The sequence below is a fragment of the Cylas formicarius genome, unplaced genomic scaffold (genome assembly GCF_029955315.1).
Source record: "Cylas formicarius isolate icCylForm1 unplaced genomic scaffold, icCylForm1.1 PGA_scaffold_4__25_contigs__length_36172078, whole genome shotgun sequence".
Lineage (NCBI taxonomy): Eukaryota > Metazoa > Arthropoda > Insecta > Coleoptera > Brentidae > Cylas > Cylas formicarius.
Window position 1 is genome coordinate 18,540,952 of NW_026844334.1, and position 24,720 is coordinate 18,565,671.

The window sequence follows — 24,720 nt, forward strand, 5'->3', positions numbered from 1 at the left end:
AAAAAACGGATCCTTTTGTCTTCGGATGCTAAACAAATAGGTGCAGCAATAAAAACAAGTGACATGACCAAAGTGCTGAAGTTAACTATAAGAAGAAGAAAGTGAGAGAATATGCTGGTACTTTTCGAGTTATTTAAATGCAATTGAAAAATTTCAAGAGCAAAATAGGCCAATAGTGTATTTAGATGAAACGTGGTTCGACACTCACGACAAAGTAAGAAAATGATGGTGTGATAACAGTAACAAGTGTGTACTAGACGTGTCGTCTTCACATGGAAAACGCATAATAATTCTTCATGCTGGGTCGAAAAATGGTTGGGTGGAAGATGCCTTACTTTTGTCTGCCAAAAACGTCAAAAATTCAAGTGTGGATTACCATGAAATATTTTAGGACTGGTTTGAAAGTAAACTGTTGCCAAAACTATCGCTAAATACTGTTATTGTGTTAGATAATGCCTCGTATCATTCAGTTCAAATTAGAAAAATTCCAAATAGTTCTTCAGATAAAGAAGAAATTAAAGAATTTCTGTAAGATAATGATTTATACTTTGAAGAGGGCTACACGAAACAAATTACAAAATCGATTCGATAGCACAACATAACGGACATGAAAACTTGGGATTACGCCCGTATCTTTGTATATTTAACCCGATTGAGATGATTTGTCTGAATTGAAAGCGCATATAAGAAGAAATAACACTGCACCAAAATTTTATGATAGTACCATAAACGTAATTCGTCAAGAAGTAGCTAATATATCAGTACATAGCTGGTCTTACTGTGAAAAACAAGTAATAATAGAAGAAAATATTTATAGAGAAGGATTAGTGGCGAGGTTGATCATTGAAGTAGTTGACCACAATTTTATATATATATATATATATATATATATATATATATATATATATATATATATATATATATATATATATATATATATATATATATATATATATATATATATATATATATATATATATATATATATATATATATATATATATATATATATATATATATATATATATAATATTTTATTATTATTATGTTTAATATTTTGTATATTAATAATGATGCTATGCAGAAAATACATGAAATAGAACGTAATAAATTGTTACTTTGCATATTTTTTTGATGTACATGTTGCTCGGCGAAAAAGATTGAAAATATACTTATATCCCGCTTGTTGGTGTAGGTAGATAAATTCCTAGGACGGTCCTGGAATGGTTACGGGTAAGGGTCTGCTCGGCAGGGTGTTCTATAAGGGTCTGCGGTTTTGGAGTAATAAACAGTAGGCAAAGTTAATCACGGGGTCGGTTGTAAAAGCACTATATTTCTGGTTCAACAACACCAACTAATGCTTTCGCTTTTATTAAGAGGAATCGTAGAAGTGAGAATCCGAATATCTAAATACATTTGCCGGCATTGGTTTAGTTGAAGATGCCGTGAAATTTAGAATGGAGCATTATTCTACCTTACAATACCTACTAGAGTACCTATTTCCAGCCCATTCAACTTCGACCGTTATCTAAATAACTATCTCGGGCCCTTTGCATTGCCAAATCGGTTTCGCGCTAGTCTCGGCAAAGGGGAGGGTGAAGTAAAAAAATAATGAGCTGGTTATCTGTTTTTTCAAACGGGCGCCGTAAATCTCTAAATCCCTGTTGTTTTTATCGAAATGGGGGATAGCGTGATAAAGAGCCGCTGAAAAATTGCCAATGCGAACTAAACCCCAGCGATCTTTTTGTCGCCGACAAAATTACAAAGCTTTGTAGTTACCAACTAATTTTTTTATGCAGAATGTGTAGGCAGATTGTCGGTTTCCTATTTGTATTTGTTTTCCACTCTAAATATTTTGCGTACACCGGATACGGCGAGATTTATTAAAAAAGGTACCAAATATTTTCATTCTGCGGTGAAATGCATGACTTTCGTTATCTGGCTACAATTACTAAAGTAATAATTCATACACGCTAATAATCTATATCAGAACTATTAATATATTTAAATTATCGACGTCCATATCTTTTCGGATGAATGTGACTGAATTTTATAAATTTTTATTTAGATAAATAGAGAAATTAACTTTAGAAAAAGCTACAAATAACCGCTCGTTAAGTTGAGTTATTATATTAGTATTGCATATAATTTTGACCGTATGGGTATAATGTAATAGTATATTATGCAACAAGTGCGGTAAACAGCATTTGACTCACGAGTTTTAATAAACGAGTGACTTAAAAAGTTTACCGAACTTGTTGCATACCATACTTTTTCTACGACCTTTAGTTTTTGACTACATTTTCGCAAAACAACGTGAATACATTCACTGACATTACCATCAGAATTGACATCGAAATTCAAGGCTTGGGAAATATCGCCGAAAACATCCGATTGCTCTCAAAATCGTGCGGTAAAATCCCGGAATTGTCCGAAGTGGCTCGGATCGGTGGGAAACGAAGCTGACGTGGTAAAGTGGCGCTTTCTGCAGGCTAGATCGGTGTGTAATTAGATATTTTACAGACGGGAGTAGAAAAATATTTCTAAAGTCGTATTCAGTTTCAATACATACGTTATTAAATTTTATGACCGTTATTTATTTCTGGCAACTTTTAGTTTGTAAGTTTTTATGCTCGATTCATGAAAAATGATATTTTCAATTCCTTAAGAGCTAAAAATTAATAGTACTAGTACTAGTACTAAACTACAGTTAGATTTTTGTATTTCAAAAAATATTAAATGTAATTAAGGTTAATCTTGGTAGTAAATGATTTTCAATGGTTAGTTAGTTAGCGGCCCCTACATGGCAAAGATTTTTTCATAATAAAATTAGGGCTTCCATTTAATATGAATAGCGCTAATTTCAAATTTGCTTTATAATTCGCGCATATCGTTAATATTTAAAAGAAAAACACGCCTATATGAATCACATCACAAAATATTTGCTTTATCTAAAACATTATCAATAGTATGTATGAAGAAACCTTAACAAAACTAGTACCTGAATATTATAAAGTAGTTAGCAGTTCAATTTCGTCAGTTACTAAGAATTTAGACAACTTCCTATAAAAAATAGTTAGTGGAGTGCTTTATTAAACTAGTAATTCATTTCACTGGTCAATTTTTAATATTATAAGTACTGTAGATGGGAAGGGTAATGAGTTTTTCTAAATTATTTTCTTTTTTTTCCAACGACTTAATAATGTCACATTGAAATTTTGAAACAATCCCAGTGCCACATTAATATCTCTTGTATAACCTCATAATATGTAAAAACATATTCCAAAACATTATTGGGCATACATTTTCCATTCTCCCACATTTTATGTTTGTGTTATGTCAGCACAAGAGTCATCATTTATGTAAATTTTATTTACCTTAGCAAATGTTGCAGAACACATTTTCTTATACGTTTTCGTCGACCCCCTTACCCAACGATCCTTGAAAACATTTATTTTGGCTATTCCTTTATATTAGTAGATCCTGTGATGTAAAAATTGCCTTGCAAGAGAAGAGCGCACAAGTTCAACGTTCAAAGAAAGCTTTTTGCTCCCGTCTTTAACCGTGCTGCGGGAGGTTCTTTTTGTAGTCTACATCTAAAGATTTCGGTGCGGAACGAAAAAAAATCTCATTCTCATTTTAAGTAATGGCGCCGGAATTAGAATATCAAAACAGTGAAGTGGAGCGGAGCATTTGTAATCTAAAAATAATGGGTAATCCCATGACCGCTATGGTTATAACGTGTGTAATAAGACAATTATACAATTAGAATTACAAAAAATTACAAATTACATAAAATTGTAATATTTTACTCCATACCATTAAATTAATAATTGTACACTGATCAGGCATGCCCAAAGGTTCACTTTAAAATGCTTCAGAGACGGGATGTTTTCACTTATAAACTTCTTCAGACATACGTTTGTATAACACTCGCTAAGTTCGTGGTTATGAGTTTAATCCATCCAGTTGAGCCTTGCTGCAAAATTTTGTATTTATATTTTTGTTTCTTGTATCTTTTTTGGGAATTATCAACTCGCCCTCGCACTTTGTCAATGTAAGAGTGAGTAAACCAAAAGCACAGAACACCAGTACTTATGTATATGGGATTCTGTTTACATGAATAAATAATAATAATAATAATAAATATAATTAGTTAGATTTAATATATATTATATGACAAATTCATGATAAAGCAAGTGTATATAAAATATTTTGACATTTTACTATAAATGACTTAAATACTTATTAGGTACGTGAAACAATGAAATGAAATACAAATTATAAAAAAATTCTTCAGGTATTAGCCTTATTGAAACATTACAAAAAACTTAAAAATAACTTTAATAACTTTAGAATTTCTGAAAACACTCGTACAATATGAAAATGACTTTAAAAAGTAAATATAAAAGTTTTTAATATTGTATATTTTTCTTCATAATGTACACTTTGAAACTGATTTCCAGTACATAACACCAGATACAAATAAAATTAACGAGGTCTTCTAATATAATCTGTCAAAGCACAGATATGTTTACACCTCGAGAAATCCCATCTCCCCGAATTTTGTCACCTTCGATTCCTCTTTGTTCGCCCTTCATAACGAGGTTGACAACCGCTTGCGCTCGCCGATTTATCAAGAGTTTTACGATACGTTTAAAGTCTCGTCGATAATAATTTTTAATACTAATTATTTTTGAAGTATGTAGTTAAAGCAATATTTATTCGGACCCTTGTCGTATTACACACAACTAAGTTGATAATCGTTTGTTCTAAATAAATGAATAATATGAATCTTCGAGATTGCGGGAGACTTATGTTATTGACCGCAATTTCATTGCATAGAGTGCTTTCATACAAAAACAATTTTTTTGTATTTAACATTTCACTAAGCGAGCACTAGACATACAATCCATATATACCAGAACTTATTTAATATTTCCATATTGTCACTTAAATAAAGATAATAATTAATAAAGATCATAATTAATAAAGATAATGAATAAGATATTGGTTGTGGTCATGAGAAATAATTCGATTTTACCAGGTGACCACACACTATTTATAGCGTTCTAAATACGTAACAAGAACAACAGTATTTATTCCGATCATCATCAGCAGATGTATTACAATGTAGTTAAGCAAAAAGAATGTCGATTAAGTTGTTCTGGTATGTGCAATTTTCCATCACCCGTTTCTCAACAGTTATCCGAAAATTTAATTAAAAGTTCACGCGAATCGGATAATTAAAATAGATGCTTTCTCTATATTTGCTAGCAAAAATCCTTTCTGGTTGACTGCTTTAATTATTGTACGAACAATAGTTCATTATTACTAAAGAATCCATTAATATTAAAAATATTCCATTTATTTTTATCTTCCATCCTCCATTTTTCGTCTGAGGATATTTTTTGAGGAGAAGGAGAGGTTTCCCCCTTTTCAGAAAAAATGAAACGTTTTCACACGAGCTAGTACGATATTCAGGTTGCACACAAATGATATATTATCCTGCCCCTCCCCCCTTTAAACTAACTGAAACTATATTCCTGATGGGGCTAGAGAGGACCTATATGGAACCAGGAATAGAATCAGGTCACTTAGGTGAGTACGCTGAAGATGTGGCCAAGGGATTAACAATACTATGCTTATCGGGATTGTCATAGAATAACGAACCATTTTGATACGAATTGGAATGTTTATAGTACTCAGTGACTCTCTATGTCACAACCTGCTGCAATTTCATGTTTCAATCAGCAACAGATTCATTATTCAAACTATTTCGGATTGTCTTCTAAATTTGCAAGATCTCCTGACCTTCTATCTATATTCTTTTATTATTTGGCACTTTTTCTTTTGTTAAAGCTAGTTCATAGGATTTAAAAAGGTTTTTTTATTTTTGTTAGATCTTTACAAGGCCGTATTTGATCGGGGAGATAAACTTTGGCTCCATTGTGTATTTCAAAATATATAGTCCACGAACAACATAACTTACGCTTTGCGTCATTTTTCAGACCGTAATTCAATGTTGCCGGCTCTATTTGCTCTATTTGCTTTATCCTGGTAAGTATTTAGTTAGTTTCGATTATTTTCTGTTATTCTGTCGTTGAGTTGAAAGGAGAGTGAATATACAGCATTTTTCTTTTAAACAACATACTTAACTTGGTTTCTTCCTAAAAATGTATCTGCAAAAAAATGGTACAACTTGAAAACTATCGTGTTGACAAACTGGCAGTGGTGATATTTGTTACTTAATGCAAAGCCTCTATATATTTATCTATTATGTCGACCGATGAAATGGACAGTGGCTGCTTTTAAAACTATTTCACTTTGTAAAACGGAGGACTAAGTCTGCTGATTCCACGCAAAAACAAAACAAACTTTCCATGTTTATGTGCTTCCCTCCGTAATTTTAAATTTAATGGCCGGGCTCATCTAAGCGTAATAACTGGGAAACTACGGACTACTTAAATATGATAATATCCAAATCTGCGGGAGTTGGAACTCATAAAAAGGCCTGATTTACATTTAATTTCGAGCGCGGCACGGGGAAATCTTCCCCGGTAATGCGTCGTTTGATTTGGCACCCTCATTGTCTATTCGTCGAAGCTGGAGGGCGCAATGAAAGATGTAAATTCTCTGATTATGTATGCTTTTGCGCCACACGTTCGTCTTTTACATCATCGATGTGGAATATTCGCAATCCTAGTATATATTATTCCAATCAGAAACGACAATATAGAACCTTATTTAACCCCCACTTACTTAAGTCATACTTAAATATTAAAGAGATAAATAAATAGAATAAATAATTTAGTTGTCTGTTTTGGGGCATTATGTTTCAAAGCGAAAAAGGTAGTCGCACAAATTAGAACACTTGGGAAATATAGGTGAATTGTTACAATGGCTTGACGACTTCTGGAAAGATAGGAAGTTGTCTGGTAGTTGTTTGCTTGCAGAGGAGTTACCCAGGGTTCCGCCAGTTACAAACATATAGGAGTGGTGTAGTGATTCGTAGCGTCCTAATGCGGAGAATTATATGGTGTGATGAGTGCAATAGTTCTGTCAAAGGAGACAGAACAAAATAAAAAATTGGACTTATTTATATAGGTACCATTTTAATTATATTAATTAAAATGGTAAATTAAATTATAACAATATTTGTCATCTCCACTTGATCATTAATAATTGATAATTAATAGGTAATAGGTAATAGGTAATACATTTCCTCCTCTTATTCTTTTATAGAATGCTGGACTGCTTTTCGCCACTTCTCTGGTGCCACACACAAACAATAGTTCATTCTGAATGTCGTATTGTGTCTTGCTAGAAATTCTTTTACTTGCCCATATATATTCTAAAAGATTTAGCTCGAAATAATATGGCGGGGTAGTTAGAATTTTCATCATTTTATTTCATAAAACGCTGTTTGTGTAAATTTGCTGTAATAGTCCCTTCTTTATCAAATTATTTTCAAATTTAATAATTTCTTGAAGATTAATTTGGAGAGAGAGTGATAAAAATGTCTAATCATTATAAACTTCAATGGCCTAGTTTATGATTTTGAAAAAGGGTGTTCCCATAAGAAAGTGTGCTGTATCTATGGCACTTAGATGAGTAAGTAAATACGAGAGACAACGGCACGACATCCATTTTTACGAGAAAGCCGTTTTTTAATTTCGTAAACTTGACTCCTAGGAAACAGATTACAGAAACATTCAAATATTTAATGAAATAATTAACGAATATAGGGAAAATTTTGAACCAAAAAACATTTAATTGTCAGATTCTGTCTGCCACCGTGCATTAACTAATAACCGAAAGCCTCTATGGTTTGCCAATAATGATACAATATAAAATGCAAACACCGGAATGTAAACAGTGCAGCCAATTCCCCCATTCCCTTGACGATTTTGAAACACGAAAAACAAAAATGCAATGTTTTATGCATGTCATACAATGTATACTTGAGGGAAAGCCCCGCGGACTACGGGAATGTTTGCCGATGTAATTAAAATTTATAGTGATAATATTGAGTTGCCTTGACGACCCTCGAAACACGTTAAGAGGAAGCAGGGCCGACTCCGCGCGGAATTTATAATCGATTTTTCATAAAAAGAGACAGGGCAGTTCTGCCCCCTTCTTTCGGTAGAACACTGATCTTTTGACGTTTGTCAGAGAGACTTAAACATCGTAAACAAACAAAATTGATATTCCTGACCTTTTAAATAATCCTGACGAAATTAATAAAAATTTCAATAAGAACTGCGGTAGTGGATGTCCACCTAATAAGAATCTACTAAATTTTGACAAAAAAAGAGTTGCTTGGTTTTCCACAGTAATAGAAAACGACGTTAAGAGACATATTCTAGGAAAGAAATCTCTGCGATTGGTGTGAATAAATTGAACTTGGAAATGAGACTTCTGTGCCTTGATAGAATACTTCCATTTATCGTGAATATAATCGAATCCGTATTTCCTAAGACTTGGAAAATTTCTAAGCTCCTTCGATTACCTAAATCAAAGAGTATCACACAACAATGGACGAATTAAGACCTATAAGCATCTTACCTGTATTTTCAAAAGTTCTTGAAAAGATAATAAACCAACAAATTAAAGATCATTTAGATATTAACCAGTTACTTCCCTCTTCGCAGTCAGGATTTCGCAAAGGGTACAGCTGCACGTATAACAGACGACATTCTTCGGAAGAAAATAAGCGCAGTCGTTTTGCTCATATTAATTATTAAGTTCTATTGTCAATACTGCACTATTAAGATTTTTCAAGAGCTGCAGTCTTTTTTATGCGTAGTTACTGTACTGACCGCTCTCGGTTTGTTGCAACATCTGAAGGAGAGTCAAGTAATGTTACTATTTCGTGTGGAGTATCCCAAGGCTCAATATTAGGGTCTCTCCTTTTTAATATCTATACATGCAATTTGAATAGTTATTTACAGGACTGTTAAATTCATTCAAGCGCGTTGATAAGTTTTCAGACTCGCATCAAGTCAAAATAAATGCTACCATATCTTACCTTATTTGGTCAATCTAAAGGGGTAATTAGACGTTACTTTCGAATACGTGTTAAAGATCAACATTTACTTCTCGCTGAACGCGCGCGAAATTTGGAATTAAACTTTGATATTAAAAAAGCCTATGAGTTTAAAAAACATTTAACTCAGTCGTCAACTTTTAAAAACTAACCTTAAAATTAGATTAATGGATTCGCTGTTACTTTCTCAATTTAATTATGCAGATGCGGTTTATGGTCATTGTTTGGATCAAGAATACAGGGAGTGCAAAAAGTCGCGTTTACTATTGATCATATCCTATAAACTCCGTTAGGCAAATTTGCTATAAATGGAAAAACGTCGACGGTTTCATGCAATCGTTTTTCACCATAATATAATTTTAAATGCCTGCCCTCCATATGTCATTGAAAAAATAAAATACATACTTTGAATCTTCGATATAGGGGTCTTTTTTTCCTCCTCCTCCGCATCGTAACGCATTGTTTGAAAGATTATTTTCCTAATGATTTTCCAAATGGTATCTTCCCAATAACGTAAAGAAACTGATGCCCACATCTTTTAGAAAAAATTATAAAACTTTTTGTTTTTTTTTAATGTACTCATGTTAATGAATTGATATATTCAGTAAGCAACTATGTAATTGAGGACCGGGCTTTCGTCTTTTTTAAAATTGTTTCCCGGTTCCCTTTTTTGCGTTGTGCTTTTAGTTTACTGCTAATAGGTAAATGTAGATACGAAGTGCAAAAAATAAACATATTATTATTATTATTATTATTTTTCTCATCGGAAGATGGAGTCCTCTCATGTCGGCTAGGTGAGTAGCAAAACATGAAATATGCGCTATTGAAGTTGAGGTTGATTAAGAACTCTTCTAATTATGTTGCAGGTAGCTAGTACCACAGACTTCTGCATTTCAAAGTAGGCGCCTGGTTTTACGGTGAGTGTTGTCAGGTTGGTTCTGAGGGACTTTGGTATTTCTCCCATTGCACCGATCACTATAGGAACAATGTTAACCCTATCAACACGCCATGTCTGTTTTATGTCATCCGCTAACGGTATGTATTTTTCTCTTTTTTCACGTTCTTTCTTCTGCAAGTTGTTAGGTGCGGGAATTGCAACGTCGACGAGGGTCACCACCTTATTTGCCTTGTCATAAATAAGAATATCTGGCCTGTTATGCTGGACAGCGCGATCGGTCTGAACAGTTCTTTCGCAATATATCCTAAATCCCTCATTTTCAAGCACGGATTCTGGTGAGTATCGGTAGTACGGACACTTCTCTTTTAGAAGTTTAAGGTTGAACGCTATTTTCTGATGGACTATCTTGGCTACGTTGTCGTGTCTTGTGGTGTACTCCTTCGGGGCCAGTATCCGGCAACCACTGATGAGGTGCTCAACATTCTCATGGCCCTCTCCATATATACGACAATTCGTTGTTGTTACTGTCGGGTCCTTGATTATGTGTTTAAGATAAGACCGAGTGGGTATGACCTGATCCTGAATTGCACACATGAAACCCTCAGTCTCGGGGAAAAGGTTGCCGTTCGTTAGCCAGCCAACTGATACGGGGTTGTCAAGGTCAGCACTGTCAAGCAAGTTTGGGTATCTGCCATTTAGTTCATTTCCCCGCCACTGAGTCTCGAGCTCGAAAATTGAATACTTAGGGTCGCACCGATAGTGTGTGAAATGCAACATGAGGGGTGTAAGTGATCTATCTAGACCTGTCACTGCTCGGTGGAGCGCTGAGCTCTCGCTTTTTTGATGGAAGTATTTCTGCAGCCGCTCCACCTGGGTCTTGTGGCATATTCGCAAATCCGAAAATCCCCTGCCACCGATGTTTCGAGGTAGATGTACCCTCTCTCTGCCAGCTAGTGGGTGGTGAGCACGGAATTTAGTTAGACTTGTCCTTAAGGTTCTATTCAGATCAACAAGCTCTGTCGGCGTCCAATGGACGATGCCGAAGCTGTACGCCACAGGGACGGCGTAGGAATTGATTGCAGTCGCCATGTTACGGCCTGCCAATCTTGTTTTTAAGATGTGCTTGACTCTCTCTTTAAATCTCTCGGTGAGCAGCGTCTTGACACTTTTAGAGTCTATTCCTCGCGCCTGGGCACGACCTAGATATTTATAGGTTTCAAATTTATCCAGCGTCGTTATTTTTCCACCACCACTATGCTGTGTACGCTGATGGTCGTCCATCTGACGCCACTCTCCTCTATGAAGTCTGCCAACTTTACACTTCTCCAGACCGATCCTCATTCGAATATCATTTGAAAAGTTCTCGATGCATCTGAGCTGCCGTTTTAGTCCCTTCTCGGTGTCCGAGAATATCTTGAGGTCGTCCATGTACATTAAGTGGGAGAGCTTAAGTTCTTTATTAAGTGGATATCCTTGTTTGAGATTATTGAGAGCGGAGGAGAGTGGGCTTAACGCTATGCAGAACCAGAGGGCACTCAGTGCGTCGCCCTGGAAAATACCTCGTTGGATTTTTATGCTGATCGGCTTGTCTTGCGCCCCCTGGTCTCTCGGAATTATTTGTGTCTCCCACTGGTCCATAGCATTTGTGAGAAAGTTGATGATTTTGGGGTCGACTTTATAGACAGAGAGGCACTGTACCAGCCAAGTGTGCGGAACACTATCAAATGCCTTCTGATAATCAATATATGTAGTAAAGAGATTCTTCTTGGAAGCTATTGCGGGTGACAACGTTGTCAATTGCAAGTTCTTCCTTACACCCCTATGCATGCCGCCTGCACCCCTTCTGCTCTTCAGCCAAAAGATGGTTATCATCCATTTGTTGGTATAGTTTGTTAACTATTATTCCATTGAGAATTTTGTATATCGTGGGCAGGCACGTTATGGGTCTGTATTTTGAGGAATCTTTAGTGGGGTAATCTGTCTTTGGGAGAAGGTAGGTCATCCCTTTCGTCAGAAAGGGTGGCGCAGACTGAGGGTTGTTCAGTATCAGGCTCAAGATGTCAGCAAGTTTGGACCTTACAGCGGTGAATTTCTTGTACCAGAAGTTCTGTATCCCATCCGATCCGGGGGCTTTCCAGTTTTTAGCTTTCGCCAGGACTTCATTTATGTCCTCTACGACGATCACTTGAGGCAGCATGAGTTTTATTCTTTCGGTCTTCTTTTGTTCGCACTTTATCCACTCAGCCGAAACTTTGTGATTGAGAGGGACCTGCCAGATGCCACTCCAAAATTCCCTGATACTTTCTGGTTCCGGGTATTGGCCCTTGTCGTCGGTGGTTGATGGCGCCAAGTTTCTGTAAAAAGCACCAGGGCTCCGGTTAAAGAGGTTATTATCCACTCTTCTATGCCATGATTGCTGGTATCTGCGCAGTCTATTTGTGTATACCCGCAGTTTCTGCTTTAGCAGATCCAACATGTCGACCACAGTATGGTTTCCAGAGTGTCCGTATTTTTTTGCACGTTATCGGCATGCTTTTTGACCCGTTTACTTGGTTTTCTGGGTTCAAGGGTTTCAGTGAGTATACCGATCTCTCTCCTCAAAGTCGCAATTTTGTCCTCTAGTCTTCTCTGCCATGGGGGGAGTTTAATCGTTTTTCTTTGGTGAGTTAGTGCTAGAAGGAGAGAATTTCTGTCTATGGAGCAGGATGGTTGCCAGAGAGGCGGAGTACACCAGATCATGAACAACAGTGAGGTCATGACAGTTGTTAATTTTTAAAGACAGTACGTTGTTCATTGATTTAAGTATGTTCTTGGTGTCCCGATTTGTTCTTAGTCTGGGTATCCTAGGACCACTAAGCGGGTCCATGCTAGCGTACCTTTCAAGACATTCCTGAAGGGTCTCATGTGCAGACTGGTCAGGGTCAACAGGGTTGACAAGCTGAGCGGCATTCCCTGGGGTATCAACCCGTGATTCGGTTGATGGTTATTATTATTATTATTATTTCCGCACCACTGGATATGTTCGTGATGTCTTACAAAAATGTACCCATAAACTAATGGTCATAGAAAAAGTATAATATGCAAAAGCTTTTTAAATTTCTTCGGCCACTCGTCGATCGTTTACAAAACTTATTGTATGTTGTATTTTACTAACCGTTTGCTGATCATACTTTGCACAGAAAACAAAACTATTCCTTTCAATTCTGCGCCATTTTTTAATTGTAAATGTAAATTAAGAAAAGTCTAAATACGCTTACACAGTGTAAGTGTGCAACACATGGAAAATAGTTGCTCGATCAAAATGAAATTATTGGCATCGATGCATGTTCAATGTCTCTTTAAGGTGCCCATAGAGAATCGTTATAAATTCAACCAACAATTAAGTAAGGAACAAAAAACCTAAAAATTGCATAACAGCAAAGTAATCTTACCATGTTGTTAAAAAAAACTTTTTTTTGAGAATCCTTAGTCATTTTTCAACTTTTTTTGAATTTTATCTAAATTTATTGACATATTAAGCTAAATCAAACTAAATAATTAATAAATAATTAAATAATATCAAATCACATTTGATAAAGACAAGGTGTTGTCGAAACAATTGTCATGTCATAATATACAATTTCGTGAAAATCTGAACTTTTCGATCTTATTTATTTTGATAAATGGATTTTCATCAAGTAAAAGCCGCCGCAGTTCAGTTAAATCATACGATTCTGGCAATCACAAACAGTATGTTTGTTTCATCAATCCTGAACACTTTAAAATGTAGAGCAACAAAGTAAAATATCAGTACTAATAATAGCAAAAATCTAAACTCCAGTTCAAAGTGTTAAATCTGTATTTGAAATATTTGTTACGAAGAGTGTAAACAAGCATAAATAAACTTCCCTGTACACCGTTTGACTTGAACTCCTTCCCAATATCTTCTCGTAATTCAAAAAAAGACATACACCATCGCCTACCCACAAAATCTAGCAAATTTGCTTTCCTTGTGTTGCGTTTCAAATCACTGCGAAATTCCTAATACCGCCCCTGTACATCGAGCTATTGCTACTTATAGTCACAGTTTGCGCCAGTTGAATCGAATAGCTTTACTTGACAAGGATTATGTTATGGTTATTTAATCGGGAAGATGAGCGCAGCGGCTGGGTTACAATAATGAAACGATAATAGTGACTTTCAGGTGGAACAAATTAAGGCGGAGCTCGTTTTATGCAGATGCGTCGAACACCAACACATCGTTAAATTTCATTAGTTAATTAAATTTCGCGATTTCTCTGGGATCAATAATTTCAATATTCTGAAGGGTATTACCCAATATAATTTGGCTGGGCAGAATACTGAGTACAAGGAGTAATGAGATTTTATATCAATTTTGTTTAAATTTGTAATAACATTTACTGACACATTTTGTGGCCAAAAGTGGACTTGACAAACCTCAATTGTGCAATCAGGAGATGTGAATGTTTACTCCTACAGTTTTTTTATAGACAATTATTTACTTCCACTTTCAAACTAAACTATCTTCATTACGGTTGATTTTACTGTTACTATCCATATCAACTGTCCGCGTCAGCTGTACTAATAATAATTGAATATATTAATTATAATCAAAAATTAAATAATTACCGCTCCTAATAATTTCGTTTAATTCATACGAGTAGCGTTGTGGCAATTGACAGAAATATGTTCAAAAATGCAATGAAACTAATATTTATTTTTATTGTACGTTACTTCGCTGTTACGCCGTTCTCAGAACTAAATGGAGTCGATATTTTTATTGGAATTCCTCGAATCACTAATTATTGTATTCGGGTATGCCTTCAAGATACTTATAGGTAAATTGGATATCACAATCCGATAATAATGATGGATAAAACTCTACAATTGGAAGATTTTATTTAAAAAATTTTGATCGAATTTCACTAGTCAATTAAGGAGTGGTCAATTGGCCATCTTCAACACTACTCACGGGATTGAAAATAGAATAATTAATACATCTAATTGTTTAAAATCAACTCTAGGTTGATATGGCAAATCTTTTACCTAGTGACAATTCCAGTCCTCTTTAAATATTTGAGATTTGACTTATGAAACTCCAAAGATGAGTGGATCAATTCTTCGCAAATAAAAATTTGGGATAGAACTGTTCTCTGAACCCTCGGTCGTTTACGTTACTCGGGCGAGCTAAGGTTGATCCCTACTTATTGAATCGTTTCATCTTTCTGGGCGGGTGTCATACGCATCAAATCATATCTCGTCAAAATGTGTGTTGAACGATTACCTTTACCATATTGCGAGAATAGATTTTAAATAATTTCGGTAACACACTAGGAGCTGAAAGCTTATTTAATATTTGTATATTGTGTCATTTTTTTTCATTCCAGATCTTACAGTCAACAATCAACAATAAATTTGTTGTTCATAATGTAATCCGTTCTTCACAATTGTCTAAATTTTTAACTATTACTATAGGTGGAGCACTTTATTTTATTTGATTGATATTGATGGCTTCGAACTACCACAAACTTGACTGCTTCGCGTTTCTAAAGATTATAAAGTCCCATCAAAGTCCATTATAAACACCCTCGTTCATCCCTTAATATTTTTATATAAAAATAAAAGGACGGCGAGAAAGAGTGCTCGCGTATTCAAATTTCGTTTTTACCCCTTGCGGGTTACTGCTGATGACGTTACATTATTAATAGCATACAAATGAGTCTTTTTTATGTTCGGGAGGGACAAAGCCCACAGATTTATACGGTTTTCAGCACGACGGAAAACTTGTTAATGTAAAAAGAAGCGCAAAATATTTCTGAATAGTGAATAGTGAATAGTAGCAGCCCCCGGCAAGTAGGAAATTATTGCTTTGTTATTTTTGGCCCCCCTTTAATGCTTACATTTTGTTTGTGACGATGCCGCAGAAACTCATGCTACGAGAAATATGTGTTTGTTCACAAAGTGTCAAGTGAAATTTAATGAATTGCTAAAAACGAGAAACCAGAAAAGTCGTAACAGTTATCCAACTCACGTGAAATTAATATTATATATACAAATTTGCCATTTTTATGCACTTCAGGTAGGAATATTTGGATTAAGTTCTAATAAATTTTCAAATTCTTATTAATTAATATCTTATTAAACAAGATTTTTATTAATTAAGATCAGTGACTACAGAATTCACAAAATCAATAATTCATTAAAAATGACTTAGATTTAGACTCATACATCCAATAATGTGATTAACCTGATTCCCAAAGTGTTACAATGTGAACAATCAAAAATCGAGCTAACGCGCATTTGCTCTTGTTAGAATTATTTGTATCAAAGGATACTTTTAAGCTACTAAGTTTCTGTTGTTGATAAACTGTTTAAATATTATTCCACCATTAATCAATACTTTTTATACCAGAAGTTTTATAAAAAGTATTACAGTAAGCTGTGGAAGTTTCTTTAAAAAATAAACCATTAATCAAATTCAGATATTGAAATTAATTGAAATTAAAAAAAAATGGAGTGTGTAAAAAAAAAGAAAATCTAGCTCCCAAATTTGGAACATTAAGGAACATACACAATGATAAATAACTCTGAAACAAAAACAATCATCAAATGTCATACCATAGCCAGATGCATTTGCGGCAGTTAAGTAAGCAAGTGAATTGCTAACTGTGATTAATGAAATTTTCTAAGAGCTCCTTATTGTAATATAATACAATCTTATCCTAATTATTCGAATTTAAACATGAATAGTTCTCGACAAGCTTTTAAAGCGCTAGACATATCCGCCGAGACTGGCGCATCCTGCTGACTCTAGACAGCTGAATTTGCAATCGCTTAATATTAATTTTATGTCAAATCTATTGGCCGTTAAAATTAATTGTTCGATTAGTTTTTTGCCTTTGCCTTCCTTCAGGTTCATCTCGTAGCTCCGTAGCTTTAAAATCCTATTGATCCTCTTGCTTGCCTGTACTCGCTAACAAATCTGTACTACTAATAAAGTGAAGGGAAATGTTCTTGACAGACTCTGTTTCTATTAAATTTGTTGCGAAATTTATATAAATCTCTGCTCAGATTCCCATTTACACAAAACAAAGTTCTCATCAAGTACAAGGTTTTTAAGATGCTTGGTTTGGCTATAGTTTTCCGATACACACTCTTATAATGTGAGTTGTTTTCTACTTAATTTTAAATTTGGAAAATTGGAAATTTCGAAAGTGGAATTTTTCGTTTTTCATGGCAGTTTAGGCATTAAAGTAAGCACTGCCTAACTGTCTATCTAGTTCTCTATAGCTCCTATATAACATCACCTGCAAGTATGCAGTTATATGTGCTTTGTATGTACCTTTTTAAATTGATTTGTTTGAATTGTTTCTATTATTCTATCTTATTACGCCCAACCACTGCTCGATGGTTGCAACAATTCCGACTGTTTCGATCTTAAGCAGATGCTGAAATTCTAAAATACACAAAGCCCGGGATTGAAACTCTAGGAAACTCGTTTCACAAACAAAAATCGATTACCGAAAACCGATATATAACCCATTCTATGTACATATTACCTTTGTCATAGGATATCGGTTGAGTTGGGTGTCTTTACTTAATACTGAATATGGAATGAAATATTCATTAATCTGGAATTCAGCGACAATACGAAAGCGGTTTACATTTTCAAAAGGAAATTATTTTCTAAAGTCAATACTCCACCAAGCGTTTGTGTAGAAGTAGCATGTGCCTAGAGGAGTTTTGTACGTTCAAGAATACTAGTTCAAAAGTTTTAAATGGTACCCGAAGCTTGCCCTAAAGATCTTAATGCAACTTTTTCTTTGCGTGACAAAAATTTAAAGAGCACGCCTTTTTGGAGTCCACTTAAATGGATACTCTAATTAAATTATTGAGTGTGATGTAAGCATATCTACGTTAGAATATTAGAAACATAGCTTGATCCTTCTCTTATAAAATAATAAAAAGTACAGTACAAATTTAATATATTTTACGGCATGCTAAGGTATTTTTGAGCAGAAATTATTGTGTCATGTAAAATTAGGGGTATCATCCGTTTTTCTTTTTGGAATTATATGCATCTCTACGATGAGACTTAGCAATGATATATATATATATATATATATATATATATATATATATATATATATATATATATATATATATATATATATATATATATATATATATATATATATATATATATATATATATAGTTTGTGAGTTCTTGGATCCTTTTGATTTTATATATTCTTAAGAAATGGTTCTTGGGTTTTTTTTGGTCCTTTTTTAGTGAAATTAAAATAAGTTTCCGTTACTTGTGAAACATTTTATTTTTTGTGACGTTTCGGCCTTCAAGACCTTCTTCAGACATTTAATTTTAACCTTAAGCCAAAAATCAACGGTTCACTATATAGTTGTTTGGTAATTTACAGTTTTACAACATTCACAACAGACATGTCGAATATGTAAATCGACAAGTCACATTGATAAGACGACGAACCAAAACAATAATCATTTGTTTTGGTTGTTTTGGTTCGTCGTCTTATCAATATGTGTGTTGTGAATGTTGTAAAACTGTAAATTACCATACCTTTTCTGTTGCTGTCCCACGTTTCTCTGGGTCTTCCTCTTTTCCGTTTTCCCTGCATTTTACTCTGCCAAATTTTTTTAACCTGTACAGTGCTGCCCAATCTCTGTAATGGTAATGATATATTTAGTTTAATAAAGATCTGGAAAACAAATAACAAGATCTGTCTTGAATTATGAAAGAGATATTACCATACTGAAATCTTCAATAACTATATTAAAAAGAAACTGAAAGTGCAATGGACCGACCTTAACTAATAAAACTGCTGCTGTTAAAAGCTTGGAGAATCTAAACTTACATCACCTGCAACCTTAAGCAGCTACCCACATGTCGCTCACGAATGTCAACCGAAAAGAAGAATTAGGATATTGAATATTGAAAGTCGGAAATATGGTTCTATTATGTCTATTTTACATCTTTTTGGGTCTGGCCTGTTTAGACTGGCTGGCTGTAGAGAATTTTAAAAAATGTGTCTTTTTTGTTTTTTTTATTTATCTAAGGAGATGTGAAGAACAAGACTACTTTGATATAGCAGTTTGCGCTTCCTCGGCTAATTACTTTATTTCAAGTACTGCCCTGGATCCTTGCCAATTTGGTATTAGAGATTCAATATATATCCCTATCATATAGAATGATTTTCAAACCAAAAAAATTCTAAAAAATATATAGCCCCCCTTCGCTATGCGTCTGTGGTAGTTTCAATATAAGATGCGCCAATCGACTCAGCCTGCGAAACTATGGAAGAAGGGTTAAATTAGCTGTAGAGCTTCTCAGGCACTTCTGTCTACTCGTAGCTATCTTCCATTATTGCGTTGGTTGTGCAGAAACTATTTCTAAGGGTACTAAGTCCTAAAAGCCCTTTTTCGTGGTCACTGGTTGTTCTTAAGGCCCCAAAACACCCCTCTGCCCAAGATAGCATAGTGATGCGATATAACAGTGGTTGTAGTATTTCGTTTCCATTTTTTCCGGAAGCCTCTCTTACACTATCGTCCCTTGATCAAATACATTTAAATGACGATATAAGCTATGAGTTCTTCCATAAGGCATTGCTAGACCCATGTTGTAAATACTTTTAAAATATTTAAAAAAGTAAAAAAAAACATTTTATTTTGTTACTAAATTTAGAAAAAAATCTGAAAATTTGTTACCCGATTTAGGCGAAAATGATATGTTTCATGGAGGCAGCCAACCGACAAAACATTACCAACCAACAAAGCATATACCGAGTGTTGCAATTTCTGTATCACACTGTATATGTAAATGCGTTTTGAAAAGGAACACCCGCCTCATGGATTGTTCCTATAATGAAACCCTGAACGAGCAATTAGGTAATTTGATAAGTCCTTTCAACGGTTAAATAACGAAGACGCCCTGCGCCCTGTTAAAACAAAACGCAATCTACTAAAACCAACCGTGATAAAAGTTGCAGGCTAGACAAAGCTTAATTTCGTATTCAACTTTGCGACTAGTTTAAAGCTAAAACTTACGTAATGCATTCGTCTTCGTGCAAACACTGAACTCTGCTCAGAGATAGAAGGGTCAGCAGAAACGCCAAGCCGCCTTTCATTGTGTCGGATGATCTAATTAGTTGAAGTACATCTCACGTGCGCTGAAACTAAAACGGATTGTTAGAACTCTGCACATAAGAGACAACACTAATTTGGATATTATGCCACGTCGAAATGAAATAATCATTAAATTGGATTAGTTGGTAAAACACCGTTGCTGTGCCAAGCTAATTGGAAATGTTTGCGGAAAATTATGTTATCCGGATAGATTATAAGATTTCTTGCAATCTAAATTCGGATTACGCATACTAATTTTCTACCAAAAACTGTGACGGTTTAGACGTTATGGTTAAAGCCAAATAAGAATATCAGCTGTCAACTCATGAAAGAAGTCTTCGACGAATGTTCCACCGCATTGCACTAAAGTTAGTATTTTGAAGGGTTAACATGATTCTTAAAGGTGGGCATTTTGAGCAAGTCCATTTGCTCTTAAACGAAAATCGAAAGTCAACGTTTCGAAATAACTCAGACTTCGCGCAAACTGTAGCAAATTGTTCGAGAGGAAACGTGTACTGGTAACAATACAGCGCTACTTTTCCGAGCGAGTACACTTAATTTATTACTCTATAGAGAGAATATAATAGTTTACGATGTACGGAACCCAAACAACCGATAAAACAGATTGCCCTTGACAATATGCAAATTATATCTGCTTTGCAGCCTGTTATTATAAATTATTTCTACCTTAGACTGCCAGAGTCGTATTTATTTATTAGTCAAACTTTCAATCTAAGGAAAGAACAATTTTGGCCTGGCAATCGTGGCAAACGTGGCATCGTAGTTAGCTTTTAGCGTAGAGGTAACTCAATAGTTCAAAACTTATCAACCCAATCGAACAAAACTAATTATTTAATCCAAAAATGACACCAATAAAACCAAGGATGTGACTATTTGCTTTCGCAACTGATATACTATTAAAATGATCTCCGAATTATGATTAGCAAGTGTTACTATACCACTAGCTTAATTTTAATGGTTAGTTAAAATTCTCCATATATTTTTTCTTTTCTAGGAATGAAAACACATAAGAATTCTTATGAATTTCCATTAGGTGCTCTAGGATACTCAATTCATTGATCAAGGGTGCAAAAAGGGTCACTTTAAGAGGTCAGCTTCGTCAAGCAGCATAACGAGCAATTTCGCTATAGACTAATTTATACGAAATATGTCTTGAAGTCTCTAAGGAATTGAAATATGGAATAATATATAGTGTACACTTAAAATTAAATTGGTAGCTTAGCTGATGTCAAAGAAAATGCCGTCATTGAAAAATTTTCCGGTGAAACACGTTGTATATATACGTATGTATAGATTATTAGTGTGTTAAATTTCTGCAGTTTTATACAGTTATTTACATACCAAGGAAGGAAATACATTTTACTCGTATATAGTTTTTTTTCCAGAGCCTGTTGTACTCAAAAATTTCAAGAATTAGAACAATACAAAATCTTCTGTTAAAAATAATCATTTGCGGAACTATTGAAACAATCAATGTATATTACAACAATCTACCGACGTCTGTGTTCTTTCGGCAGCAAGATGCTGTAACCAAGATGATATTCTATCAGAGTTTGGGCAGTCAGCCAAGATGGTATCACTTGAGTTAATACAAATCAATCTCGCGAGGGATATGAACAAGTGTGCCAGTTGATTAAAATTTGAATTGAGAAAGTATAGATCAAGTAAATGATGTTATTCTGGTGCATATCTAAAATATTTCCGCCAACCAATTATCAACAACTTTCTAAAGTAAAAACTGCATATTGTGTTCGTCCATAAGAATGAACGTAGTAGTGTAAACATTTGGTAAAAATTACAAAGAAAAAGTTTGAAAAAAATATATAACAAATAACTTTACTTAGTTACATAGTTCATTTTTATGCAACTGATATTAAATTAAGTTTCTTAATTGAATATACTAATATTTAAAACTAAGTTTCCACCTAAACGAAAATGTAGCCAAAGAAACTCGACTGCTGTAGATGAAGGGAAAAAAATTGAATCAAAAATATGTATTATTCAATATGTTACGTTGCGGTACGGGGAGAGAACACTTCCCTCGCTTCTAGCAGCAGGGAAAAAATGTTCCTCCCTATTCTGAGACCGAAAAGGTCATCTTGTAAATGGGCAGTAAAAAAAGATTTTTATCTGGTTATCGAATTTCTCGTTGAACTTATTTTTAAATGGATTAATCTGTTAAATTATTATAAAATAAGCATTTTTTCCGACTAAGGCGTTTTTTGAAATGGCTGGGATTATCAAAATATTATGGTTTACTATTTTGGACGCTACGTGCTGTTGGGAGAGTTGCAGTTGTTAAAATATCTCTAAATAATTTCGCAGGAGTGCACTTGGAATAAAAATATTAGTATAATATGTAGATTTTCACAACCACTTGCCCTATTGAATGACGTATACCTGACAGCGGCAGCCGTAACGGTAAAAATTATCTTTCAAGCTATGCATTCAAATCGCGATGTAAATCCAAAATTTAATATAACGGAATCTTTCCGAGCAATAAATCCCGCGGAGACAAATAACCGACTTCCCTTGTTGATAGTGAGTTGTTTACAGGGAGAAGTTGTTTACCGAAAAAAGTGGCAGAATGATGCCCGAACGGCATCCGTCACGTAATTGACGTCCCATATTTACGGACCCTGCCCGTAAAACGGATCTGCGGTAACAGGGACTTATTTTCCCCGACTGACGTGGAGAAAGAGAAATCGCAATGGAAAGAAACCGCATTGTTAAAATTGATATACAGTTGTTACAAATATAAGAGTGACAGCGTCGCTTGCCACCATTGTACCACGAAACTGTGAAATTATACGACCTTTTTACCTTTACTTATTTACTAGTAAATATGATTTAATATTATTTTGGTAATTAGTTGGGATAAATATGGATTATATTAGTGATTTGAATACAGGCTTTGACATCCTAGAATTCTGCATGGCATACTGCTAAACGTTGTACATCCAATATAAGATAATAATAATAATAATAATAATAATAATATTAGTAATAATAATAATAATAATAATAATTATTATTATTATTATTATTATCCTCCCTTTTAGGGTAGCAGCTTTAGTGGGGTTTATTAACCAGTCACTAAAGTTGGGGGGGGGGGAAGGTTTATGTCTCCGGCATATTCAGGGTCTTTCGGACGATTTTGCAAGTTTCAAGTATTACGGACTTTTGCATTTTTGTAACGATGGTTTTATTCGTTATATTCAGTCTTTCCAGGTATCCTGCAAGCTTCTTGGTAACTAGCCCAGTGGCCGATATAATTACAGGGATAACATGTACTCCTTTTAGGGTGAGTATTTTTTTATATTCCTCTGCCAAGTCGTAATACTTATTAATTTTTTCTCTTTCTTTCTGTTCCAGGTTGTGGTCCGAGGGATGTGAGACGTCGATGAAATACGCCTTTTTATTAGCCTTATCCAGCAGAACAATGTCTGGTCTATTGCTGGCTATTAGTTTATCTGTTACTATAGGTGTATCCCAGTATAGCCGATAATTTTCGTTCTCAAGAACTGGAGCAGGTATGTATTTAAAATATGGACTGTATTTTCCCTCTCCTAGGTTGCATAGCATTGCTAGTTCTTGGTGTACAATATGGCACCCGTCCACACATACGACATTTATCATCATCTATTCTGATCTTTTGGATATACTTCTTATAATTCCTAGTCGCTATGCTTCCATCCTGAATAGCTGTGATAAATCCTTCAGTTTCAGCGAATAGCTGCCCCTTAACTAACCAATTTGTTGATTCGCTCCCAGCAGTTTTTAAACTAGCTGGATATTTTCCATGTAGGGGCTTACTCAACCACTTCTCTTTTACCTCATCAAGTGTTGGTATCTCTTTTATTTCATTTTTTCTGAGATCTACAGCTGAGTATCTATCCGACTGACAAGCGAGCTTATGCAACGTCGAAGTATCTTTTTTACGGTGGAAGAACTTCTTTAACTGATTTACTTGACGTGTTGAGGTCAGCCAATCCTCTTCCGCCCGTCGATCTTGGTAAGTATAGCCTTTCAGTGCATGCCTTAGGATGGTGAATTCTATGCTCTGTCATGAGGGTCCTTATTTTCCTGTTCAGCCTCTCCAAGTCAGTGTTAGACCATTTTAATATACCAAACGTGTACGTGATTATCGGTACCGCCCATGTGTTTACGGCTTTAATTTTGTTTTTTCCGTTTAGTTCTGTTTTTAATATTTTTATCACCCTGTTTTGCAGTTTAGTTTCTATATTAGCCTTAGCATTGTTCTGATTAATATTAAGATTCTGCTCATATCCTAGATATTTATAATACGCGTTGTTAAGATACATTATTTCGGTTTCAGATTCCAGCTTATCATAAGTTTTTGGTATACCTTTATGAGCTATAAGTTTGGCACACTTATCCAACCCGAATCTCATTTTGATGTCATCTGAGAATTGTTGTGTGTTGGATTAATCTATTCAGTGTGTTTTCAGATCCCGCATATAGCTTCAGATCGTCAACGTAAGAGAGGTGGCTTAGTTTATACTTTTGGTCTCCATTTTTCAGCTCGTATCCTAGGTTCGATCTTTTTAAGGCCCAGGAGAGGGGATTCAGGCTC

The 24,720-nt window shown here is 34.7% G+C and overlaps 1 protein-coding gene across 1 annotated transcript in view; it reads right to left on the bottom strand.

Moving 5' to 3' along the window:
• The window catches only part of LOC132700699 (C3 and PZP-like alpha-2-macroglobulin domain-containing protein 8), a 152,702-nt gene that overhangs the window by 80,446 nt on the left and 47,536 nt on the right, over positions 1 to 24,720 (bottom strand). Inside the window, exon 2 of the mRNA XM_060668186.1 lies at positions 20,025 to 20,152. Coding sequence (XP_060524169.1) covers positions 20,025 to 20,104 — 80 coding nt within the window. The 5' untranslated portion in view covers positions 20,105 to 20,152. The remainder of the gene's footprint in view (positions 1 to 20,024; positions 20,153 to 24,720) is intronic.